The sequence below is a fragment of the Pseudochaenichthys georgianus genome, chromosome 15 (assembly GCF_902827115.2).
Source record: "Pseudochaenichthys georgianus chromosome 15, fPseGeo1.2, whole genome shotgun sequence".
NCBI classification, from domain to species: Eukaryota; Metazoa; Chordata; class Actinopteri; order Perciformes; family Channichthyidae; genus Pseudochaenichthys; species Pseudochaenichthys georgianus.
The window spans coordinates 7,340,447-7,352,640 of NC_047517.1; the positions used below are offsets into that span (position 1 = coordinate 7,340,447).

The 12,194-nt window shown below is 41.2% G+C and overlaps 1 protein-coding gene across 1 annotated transcript in view; it reads left to right on the forward strand.

Moving 5' to 3' along the window:
- Positions 1-12,194, forward strand: part of LOC117459923 (adhesion G protein-coupled receptor A3) — a 412,304-nt gene that overhangs the window by 34,226 nt on the left and 365,884 nt on the right. The window contains 1 exon segment of the mRNA XM_034101091.1: positions 9,176-9,247. Within this exon segment, the coding sequence (XP_033956982.1) occupies positions 9,176-9,247 (72 nt within the window).

The following is a 12,194-nucleotide window of genomic DNA, read 5'->3' on the forward strand; positions in this document are numbered from 1 at the left end:
CAATCATCAAAAAAGGTAAAGAATGTCTTTACATACGTTGTAAGTTTGAGAATATGTTGGTTTAATTGGAACAGCAAACATTAGTATTAAACTATCCAACTATGAACTTTGCTTATAGCTCATGAAAAGCCAATTCCTCACTAACATTGCCATATGGGAGAATTGTGAAAGTGCCACATTTGGGGTGGTCACATGTCCTGTTTGTGCACGTCTGGCTGGGGCTAGCACTGACACACAGTTAGCAAATTACATAAACCATTTGCTGCAACCCACACTGCAGACAATACTGAGTTCCTCGTTGAAAGCAGCTTATCCGTGGAGAACATAATTGATCATGTAAATAGAGAGTTGGACGGATGCTCCAGAAGTTTGTCATGGAATGTTTACATAATGTTCCATTTTGTTTTCCCTGTGATTTCCTGGACATTATGCAGAAGCCTGAGATAGCCAGGCAGAGGTCAACAAGCACACACACACACACACACACACACACACACACACACACACACACACACACACACACACACACACACACACACACACACACACACACACACACACACACACACACACACACACACACACACACACACACACACACACACACACACACACACACACACACACACACACACACACACACACACACACACACACACACACACAAACACAAACAAGCACAGCACAGCACAGGACACGCTGCCTGTCCCTGAGTGGGACGTCCACTGAGGGAGGTGTAGGGTCTGCGGAACAGAAGGGTCTGCCGTCAGGGCTAGTTCTAAAAGTCACGGCTTGCCACTGGACAAAACACAGCGACAGCATTGGTATCTCATGATCTCAGGGTTGACTGCCTTCACTTCATCAAACCATCCTTTTGTAGCTTTAAAAGCAGTTTTTAAAGAACTTGAAATGATATTGTTTTAAACTAAGGCCCTAGAGATAAATATACTCCACTGGGTCTCTGAAACTGTTGTGAGAAACTATTATTATTCAATAATTCTGTGAGTGAAATATGCTGAAATTGACTCTACATTCTCACCGTGTACAGTTGACTCCATGCTGCAGACAGAACCCCAGAAGGATATCGATCCCGATCTACAACAATATAAATCCATATGAATAGTTGCTTACTCACTTGCCTCTCTAAATGGCTGCCTGTAAATCTTGTGGTGGCTTCTCACACAGCGCAGTTATTCTGATTGATTGGTGGAAAAAGAAAGATGTTTTGCACTGAACTTTACAAGCTCCCGAATGCCTACTTCCTGTTTGATGCTTACTATTTAGTGACAACCTCACTGTGCCTTAAAGGGCCTTAAATATGCAAGAACAAGAAATCTGATTGAATGGAAGTCTATTAAATGATAATTGTATTCATTATCTTAGGAAAATGTGTAATCATTTAATTACGGTCTCAATTGTTAGATCAATACAGTATGATTGTTGTTTTGTAAAATATGGTCATCTTAACAGTTAAATAGACGGAGAAGCAGTGTGTGGTTTAGGGCTCGGCTACTTTGTATTAATAGCCTGGTCTGGATTTAGTCAGTTTGTCAACTTGAACCCTCTCAGTGCGTATAGTGTGTTTTCAGTTCTTAAAATGTAATTGTAACAATTTGGACACTTCAAAAACTCTTGTTCAGCATTCAGCCTGCACCTTCTGTTTACAACAAAAAACAAGATCGTGTCAACCAAAAGCCAAAATCTTGGATTTAATTTTGTCCACATACCAATGTGTTTTGGCACGGTTAGCACGTCCATATGTATTGCTTACAAATAGTACTAACCCAGAAAGACGCGGGTCATGCTATTAGCTAAATATAGGGGTAGCAGGTTTGTTTGTATGCCGTTATATTAACTTTTTAACTATTAAAATGAGAATCATGATTTAGTTAAAGGTCACCTATTATGCAAAATCAAAATGTTCATGTATTTTATACATAAACATGTGTCCCCTCGCTGTAAAGAGATTCTGAAAGTTTCAGGAAAAAGATTCTCTCTCTTTTTGTATATAAAAACCTGTCTGAAAAGGAGCTGATCAGATTTTGGCCATTGTATGATGTCATAACGATTTTTTGGGTTGTGTAACCATTAGCCAATAACCAACCAAGGTAACCCCCCCCCCCCTTATCACCTGAATCTCCTCCTAGAGCACCATTGTGTTCTTTTTAAACCAAATCTCTCTCAGAGAGGCATGGGCAGTGGCTCCTTATTTTCATCTAAAGTAACAGACCCAGAATCAGCACTTTTTAACAAATGGCTGAAACAGAGGGGTTTATGGGATGCTGCAATGATCGAGAATGATTTCGAGCCAAACACTTCAGAGACATGTTTGTATATATCTGAGACTTATGATATATTGATGAAAAATAGTATAATAGGGGACCTTTAAGTTCTGTAATCGAAGACAAATTGTTTTTTTGGAAAATTTTAGTGGTAAATACACAAGTGTCAGTGTTTCCCCTAGGATCTTAATTTTAATCACATCCTCTAGGGGGGTTTTTGTATCTCTCCAACTTTAAACGATATTTTTGGTTTACTGTCCTATAGAATACATTGGGATGATTTCAAACCTGTTTTTATTCATCCTAATCATTATAAAGGAGTGCCTTGGAAATATGTGTTTACATAATTTGTAAACACATACTTGGAGGAAGCCTGCATGCAGACTGCTGCAGCACGCTACACACCGACCCCGCCCCCACCCCCCTCTCCCTCACACGTGCGACTAAAGATGAACAAAGCGGCAGCCGGCAGGTAAAAAGAGTTCCTCCTCGTGGAACTACTTCGAACTTACAAGTCCAAAGGAAGTTAAATGCAAGCTCTGCGAAAAGACGTTGGTCTATCACAACTCAACCTCAACAATGCGTTCGCATTTGAGTGCGAAGCACGCCAAAGAGGTTACAGAGAAAGACGCATTACCAACTTCACTTCAAGGCCACGTCGTTGTGATGACATGCTTGTTTGTTGTTTGTACTGTTAAACATGTTCTAGTAAAGAAAACAACGGAATTCCTTTTGTCTGAGTTTTGTTTTTTTTTTGTTTTTTTTTCTCCCGTGGGGGGGGGGGGTTTCGAATAATCGATTATTATTCGCCAGGGCTGCCGAATAATCGATTTTGATCATGGTCAGTTTCTGGCAACCCTAGTGATCATCTTATTATCTTGTCTAATACTATTATATGGATCTCCTGTGTATTACACTTCTGTTCCTGCACACAAAGCAATTGTATGTTTGTACTGTTTCAACAACTAGCCCTTTGTTTGATTCTGAAGTTTTTGAGAGTGATATTCTCAGAAGTGTGCTTTTGGGGTTGACCCAAATGTAAACACATTCTTGAATGTTGACGTGAATTTGCTGACACAAGTTTGTGTCCATCCTGGCTTTTCGCTGAGGGTGGGCTTCCTATTTTCAGTCCTGCTTCTAGTGCCTAGACAACTGTTATCACTCTGGGGAGAGATAGGTACTTTCCCAAAATACTACGCACATGCGACATGTAAGGGAAACTCACCGGAACTGAAGTAATGCAAATTGTGTATTTTTCTTGTATATTTAGTGCAAATGTACATACATTCTTGTGACCAAATTTAACACAATGGTCATTTTTGCGAGTTTATTTTTCATGTCTGTGTGTGCATCTTCACATTTTCATTGTGGGACCCCACTCCTTATCATAATATGTCCCCTGCAGCCATAATTACTAAACCTGACCAATCACTGCCAGAGACTTGTTAAAGGAGACGAGGCGCTGCTAGGGGAGGGCAAAGAACGGGATCTGACCTTGTGTGTGTTCAGTTCAGAACTGTTTCCTAGTTCCTACAGTTCTTTTATCTTATATCCCTTTCTTTCAAGAGGAATACTGGATGTTCCATCTACACAGAGTTCGACTCAGTTAGACAAGACAACTACCACAAATACAATACAATACTTTACTGTTGGACTCAGTACTAGTTGGACTTCTACCACAAGTAGGCTACTATGAAGTTATTTTACTGTGTACTTTTTCAGTTATTCTCTGTCAAACTTCTGTGGCAGAAAATCATTTTATCTCTCATCAAATATAGCAGAACACATGCAGTTTGACAGCAGATTAAAACTGTAATCAGAGCCCTCTCATCTGAGCTCCGTTATACACACACACACACACACACACACACACACACACACACGCACACACACGCACACACACACACACACACACACACACACACACACACACACACACACACACACACACACACACACACACACACACACACACACACACACACACACACACACACACACACACACACACACACACACACACACACACACACACACACACCTCAACCTGTCCGCCATAAATGCCTCAGAGGACGGATACCTGAACCGTAGCGTCCAGCTAGCTTAGCCGCTAGATAAAGGTAAACATAGATGGGTACATAGAATATGAACAAATCATCACCGATGTAGAGGATATATTTTTGTATTCACTTTGAACTCGGCCAAATGGAGTTTAATGCTTTGGGATTTAAGTTAGGCCACATAGTACGTGCATGGGTTTGAATGTATAACGTGCTAGCCTGCTGTAATACATCGTATAGTCAGGCACAAATGTATGAGATTTAACAATGGCCAATTCTATTTCTTAAATAATATGTAGCCTATTCACAGAGTATAATTCATGGGGCAACAAGGTGAGGTGTAAAATGTGTTTTAATATCATACATTTTACGCCAGCAAATTTCTTGTACGGACTTCGGCAGTAGTGAAGACTCACTGAACGAATTAAGCACAAAGACGAATCGAAATGCCCATCACTAAAGCCCATGTTTCTCACTAAATTGTAAGTACAACTTATTAAAAAGATCAGTTCAATGCAACTAATGTTGTCTTAGTGTTATTGCTTGATGTTAAAATTGGTTTGCCATGAATTTCGTGATGGATTGTAAACATTTGAAATGTAGCATTTAAAGGTGGGGTAGGTAAATTTCAGAAACCGTCTGGAGTGCACTAAAATTTGAAAGTACACAGCCGAAAAGAATCCGCCCCTTCCTTCAGACTTCCTCACAGAGCACCTCCTCCAACACACATGAACGCGCAGATGACGTCAGCAGACTGGTGACAGTGGCCGCCTGTTGCTGGCGAGTCATTGAAGTGCTGCTGCAATGCACGCCCAATCAGGGCACGAGATACATTTGTGCATGCACGAGATGGAAGGCTGACAGACAGGGCGGCCGGCCCGGCTAAACGGATTGGTTGTACTTGTTACAGTACTACGGCTTCCACAGATGATGGATGATGGATTTTTTGTCAAAGCACTTCAGATATTCATTGCTATTGGGATGTTAAGAGCATTCCATGGAATATAACAAAAAGTGTATCTCGAGCCGGTTTCTCAGACTTACCTACCCCACCTTTAAGTGTTTCTCAGTTACAAGGTTGTTGTTTTAATAAATCAGACACCGATGGTGCAGCACTGTGCTGTACCTCTTTATATAGGCATTTCTTCCCTAACAAATTGTTTTTGTGCTGATCAGGGGGTACTTGGCTGAATTTATTTTCAAAGGGGGTACATTATTGAAAAAAGTTTGAGAATCACTTTCTTAGACAATGAAACCTTTGTACTGGGTTTTCAGTTCATCCATCCATCCATGAAAGTGAATTCTTACATTCTCTAACAGCTCCACCCCTTTGGGTCATGTTTGTTTCCTAAACAAAAACAACATGACAAAGGCCAAAAACAAAGATAGCCAAAATATAATCCCTAGGCTCCAAACAGTAGGACACAAAACAATTGGCGATGTCACAGTAACTCTTTTTAAAATGAGCCTATCGATGTTATCCTTCTTTGTCACTACGAGAGACTTTCACATTAGTCAAGGTCAACTAATCCATGCAGATAGTATACATATTGACAAGTTCAGCATTAAGGTAAAGTAAGTATTATGAAGGCTTCAATACCCCAAACCCACGGAATTTGTTTTGACTCTAGGCTGGTAAGTGTAGTAGAAATAAAAAATCGAAGACATTATGAATGATACTGTAGGTGTGCAGAACTGAGTATCCTTTCTCTGACTAAAGACATATTTCCCACTGGCAAGAAGAGCTTAACACAATGATACCAACAGGAATCTCTTGAGAGAAACTGGTCTAAAATAAATAAATAAAATAAAATAAATTACAGTCATGGAGGCCGCAAATCATAACTGCCATAAATCTACATTAATTGTTTCTGTATCTTGCAGGTCTCCCTTGAAAAAGAGATCATTCATCTCAATGGGATTTTACCTGGATAAATAAAGGTTTTGAATTTAATTGAATTGTATCATTTATTGTGATCATATTTTTTTTTTCATGATGTAAGGTATTGACACAAAAAGATTGGTGGTGCTGTGATGTGTTGTTGTATCACTGTATTTGGTCCAACGAGTGAATAGCTGGAAGGGAGAGGAGACTTCTGACATGTCCCTGCACTCGAGCAGCAGGTAACACAGGCCTTTTGATGCCACAGTGACGTGTTAGACCACACAACACCACACTGGATGCACTGTAGTGTGTATTTATTATGTGTTGTTGTTACACCTCCTACTAAGTGGAGACCCCACTCAGCAAATAGTGTGAACATGTTATTGATTGAAGTCACCTACTTCCCAAATGTGTTGCTTACATAAAAAAATCAAGAATATTTATTATATTTATTTGAAATCAGTTTGAATATACAAATAAGGTACTTATCATTCAGTCAATCATTTAATATACTGTAACTTGAATAGATTTACAGAAAATAAATCTGAAAATTGGATAATGCAAGGTTCGACATTTGTCTCAAGGGGCCTTATTACGCTTGTTGGGGTTTTTCCCTAATCTGTAGTGTGTTATAGGTTTTTGTGCATGTGGTCTGCAAAGACTGACATCATGAAACGCCTCCATTGGACTGCTTTGTTTACTTCCGTTACAAAGTGACCTCTGTAACACTTGCACTATTGACTTGTTCTCCAACACATTGCATGTGATATGCTAGGGGGCGGGACATATCCAACACATCTCTAAGTGGTTGACCAATCACAACAGAGCCTGCCAGCTAACCAATCAGAGCAGAGTGGGCTCTGGGGGGTATACTACGAAGCAGGATTTTCGCTTAGCCGGCTAAATTCAGGGAAAACTCCGGCTTTCCGGTCCTACGAAGCTGGTTCTCTTTTTAGCAGGCTAGATCTCCATGGTAACTTATGCTTAGCGGCTAACCTGGTCGGGACCAGGTTAGGTTGCAGGCTAAGAGCTCAACTCAGTGAAAGCACTTCCTGCTGACCAATCAGAGCTCAGTGTGTGGAGTTTAAAGCGAGTCAAGTCATATTACAGGAGAAAGGAAATACAGAAAAACTGCCGTTGCAGGAAAGACGGCGGGCAAAAATCACCGACTGTGTGAACGTGAACATTAAAAGAATATCACCTCCATCTTGAGAGCAGTCTGACTATTATAACATTAGTGTTAAGAAAGCTTACTTAAATATCGGCCACAACATAAGTAACCGGATCAGAGTACATTAAGTACAGTCCGCGGCATATCACTTCATAATGTATCACATATCTCCTTATCTGAGTCAGCTGAGCCGTATCTGGCCGTGCAACACTCACAGTGTCACAGACTGTATGCAGAAGTATTATTTTAAGCAACACATAAGTTGACGAAACACTCGAGTTAAATGTAATTGAAGTCAGATCGTGTTTTAGACGGGCAGTGATATCATAAACCTGTTAATGTACGCATTCAAACACTTGTTCTGTTCCCAGCTGTGTTCACCTTGCAGGTGCAGCTCTGTGGCTTTGATCCTGATCAAGTGTTTAAGTCATGGATGTTTAAAGTGTAACTTCTTCATATGTCTAATATTATAGTTCACTTTTCATTCAGGAAGTATGACGCTGCGCTGTCAGTACGCTTCTCCATGTTTGTGATTGGTCGAATGCTCCAGATACCACCCCTTTCATGTGAACGCGCACCTAGCTAGATAGGACACGGCTGGCTTGAGCGATCCACTTGATAACCCGCGTCGTAGGACAGTTTAGCGAGAGCGCGTATGTTTTGGATTAGGCCAACCGGCTAACTCAAACATATCCAGGTTAGGTTGAACCAGCTTCGTAGTACAGGCCCCTGGTTTGATAAAAACAACAACCTTGTTGGACATTAACACATGCAAACTATCACAGTAGAGGCCTAACATACAAATATGAACCAATACATTTGAAAAAGATATCCTCTTTAAATTAGTTTTTGCAGAGGGACATTTGATTGTCTCTTTTAAAAGCTCCATCAGTCGCAGTTAGGTTAAAGGCTAGCGTGACAATGGAGTACTGATGATCAAGTTCATAGGTTTTATGGAATTAATATTGAGAAAGACCTCGCAAGAATAATAATGTCAGTGTAGGAGTTTGTGGGTCTTTATGCGACTGTGTTTTTGTTTGTGTTCTCACACTGGTGTTTGTAAGAGAAAGCTCAAGGCCCAGTGTGTTGAATAATGGGACATGACTGTGTGTGTGCCTGCCAGTCCCAAACTCAGCAGGAAGTCCTCCAACTGGAGGAACATTTAACCGTTCAGCATAGACCTAATTTATCTAAAAAAGTTAAAAAAAGAGACTGAGACAAAATAGAGACAATGCATCGCCCCTGAATATGTGTCCATCGCCTAAAGATCCCTGTGGTGCGCTTCATTGATTTGTTTGCTGTTGTAATGCGAGCGATGGATGATTGAATTGTGCTGAACCAGCATTTCTTTCAGCTTTTCTATTAGGCGGATATTTTTGACACGGTGGATTGGAGGGTTGGATCATTCCCCAGCTTAACCACAAACGGCCATAAACAGGGCGGGATGAGTCATTTACAGGCGCAATCTCATAAGACATCAATCTTATTTGTATTGACAGAGGATAAACAATTTATTAGTACTCCCCCCCTAAAGCTCTATTTTTGGGATATTCACAAATAATAATACCTTTTTAGCAGCTCAAATGTAAACGCTAATAAAAAGCTTATCTAAAAAGATTTGTTTTTAGCTATGGTTCAAAATGAGTTGGCCTCTCTGATATTTCCTGGTGGTGTGTTCCACAATTCGGAGCGTAGTGGATAAAAGCTGCATCCTGTTCCTCCTTTCACTCATCTTGTATGCTAACTCCTCTCCCTCATATATTCTGGCTCTAAACAGAAACCTGAGCAACAACAAGATCTCCCTGCTGAGGAACGGCTCCTTCTACGGCTTGGCTGCTCTGGAAAAACTGTGAGTCCTAAAATCAAGCTATCTTTGCTATTTCCCTCCTCCACAGAGTCCTAATGGCTGTCATCACCCATTTCTCCCATTGTTCCCCTTAAACTGTGGGTTTTCTCTGGAAGTTTTTCCTTGTATGATGTGAGGGTCTAAGGATAGAGGGTGTCGTTTTGCTCATACTGATATTCTGAACAATCTGTGCTGTTGTATTTGCTGTAAAGTGTCTCTACTGTAGGCTATTTTTATTATATGTACAGCACTTTGGCTCGACCAAAAATCACTTATAAATGTGCTATATAAATAAAACTTTATTTGAAGCCCTATGTAGCGAGGAAAAGGCAAACGGGTGACATGGTGGGGAATTACAGTAGGAAGTCTGCATTGCAGAACCAATGATGTTCACCCTTCTGCCCTCGTACTTAGCCTCAATTTCCACAGTAAATGTCTTAAAAGGGATAATATATAGCATCATATAAAGGCCTAATGCCGTACACTTTGACAGTTTGACTGGCTGCTGCCGAGTCCATGTCTATGAGTCAGACATTATACGCACTGTCCTGGAGGGCTGTATGCCAACACAATGAAAAACTGAAACATTGACTATAATTTCAATTTGTTGACGTAGGACATTTAAATAAAGTCAACGTTCCAGTTTTTCAGTGCTGCCTCATGATGAGCTCTATGATGGTTATTTTCCACGTTGCCTCCTGAACTCAACTATTGATTGCCTTCACCTCCATCCAGTACGATGATTACCGCTCTCCTACCGTATGGTGACACTGACATCAGCTGATGAGGAGGAAATCACAGACAGCTGAAATCACAGCGAGGACGGCTTAATAACTCTCCACCTCTCCGTCAATCCACCTCAGATCCAGGCATCACAACCTCTACACCAGCGGCTGCTTTGCATATCATTCCCGTCAGTTGATCTCAATCTCTCTGAGTCTTTGACAGTTGGTTTCAGATTGTAATGTCAGTGGCGTCATTCTTCCAGTGTCACCGTGTCGCCGGCCGACCTGCAGCGTGATGTCACATGTCTCCCCTTGCTTTATTAGCAGGCTGCGAGTATCGGATTACCTGTAACGGGATTGCGTTATCAGGATACAAAAAAAGGGAACTGTATTCCCTTATAGTTAAATACAAACATACTGTGACATTTCTAAAAGTTAGGGATTGCTAGCGGGATTACAATGTGAACATATATTTTAAAATGAATACAAATACAAATTAAAAAAAGATTAACATATTGTATGTACTGCCCGCAATTTCTTTTTGGTTTTCTATATAGGCTACTTCCATTATTTATGTTAAATATATTTTCTTGTACGTTGTTGGACACCTGATTTATTATATAATACAGCATTTGCAAACTACACTGTAACTTTGACATTAATTAAATGTATCATGACAACATACAGTGGGGCAAAAAAGTATTTAGTCAGCCACCAATTGTGCAAGTTCTCCCACTTAAAAAGATGAGAGAGGCCTGTAATTTTCATCCTAGGTACACTTCAACTATGAGAGACAGAATGGGGGGAAAGAATCCAGGAAATCACATTGTAGGATTTTTAATGAATTAATTGGTCAATTCCTCGGTAAAATAAGTATTTGGTCACCTACAAACAAACATGATGTCTGGCTCTCACAGACCTGTAACTTCTTCTTTAAGAGCCTCCTCTGTCCTCCACTTGTTAACTGTATTAATGGCACCTGTTTGAACTCGTTATCAGTATAAAAGACACCTGTCCACAACCTCAAACAGTCACACTCCAAACTCCACTATGGCCAAGACCAAAGAGCTGTCAAAGGACACCAGAAACAACATTGTAGACCTGCACCAGGCTGGGAAGACTGCATCTGCAATAGGTAAGCAGCTTGGTGTGAAGGAGGCTCAATCCCAAACCACTCCCTCGACCCTACCCCTCCGTGACGGAGTGAACTCCGTCTGCAGCCACACTCGCAGCTCAACGAGGCTCCCTCCTGTCAGATGGAGGGAGTAAATACAGCAGCAAGCTTTGGGACGGCCTCCCCTCACTCCGGCAGAAACAGGAAATGCCGTAACTGTATGTAACAACGGTTTCAAATCAGCATCTCTTAGACAAAAAGTTTAAATGAATAACTCAAAAAAACCTCCAAACATCTTTCATTGTTTCAAAGCTCTTTTAGTTTTAAACCTGATGTTTAAGCTTCTTAGTTTTTGCAACGGTCTGTAAATATACACAACTTTATAATAAAATGCACACATTTACCTTTTTCTAGACTAAACACAGTATGATCCTAAGTTAAAAACATATGAGGTCATCATGAGGTTGTTAACATCGCAGTTTATCAGTGGATGTTTGCTGGAACTACTTGTAACAGCTTGTTTCCTGACGGACGGACACAGCGTGACTCCGGTCAGGTAGAGACCGGTCTCAAGTCAGCACCGCTGCAGACTCGCTGTTTGAGGGCTTGATAGCCCACTCCCCCTCCACACCGCTCCACACTCGTTGCTTTGGAACAGCCCTCAATATGGCGGACCCTCCGCGTGAACGCGCAAACGGAGGGGTAGGGTGTAGGGGGCGGTTTGGGAAAGGGCCGAAATCAACTGTGGGAGCAATTAAAATGGAAGACATACAAGACCACTGATAATCTCCCTCGATCTGGGGCTCCACGCAAGATCTCACCCCGTGGGGTAAAAATGATCACAAGAACAGTGAGCAAAAATCCCAGAACCACACGGGGGGACCGAGTCAATGACCTGCAGAGAGCTGGGACCAAAGTAACAAAGGCTCCCATCAGTAACACACTATGCCGCCAGGGACTCAAATCCTGCAGTGCCAGACGTGTCCCCCTGCTTAAGCCAGTACATGTCCAGGCCCGTCTGAAGTCTGCTAGAGAGCATGTAGATGATCCAGAAGAGGATTGGGAGAATGTCATATGGTCAGATGAAACCAAAATAGAACTTTTTGGTAAA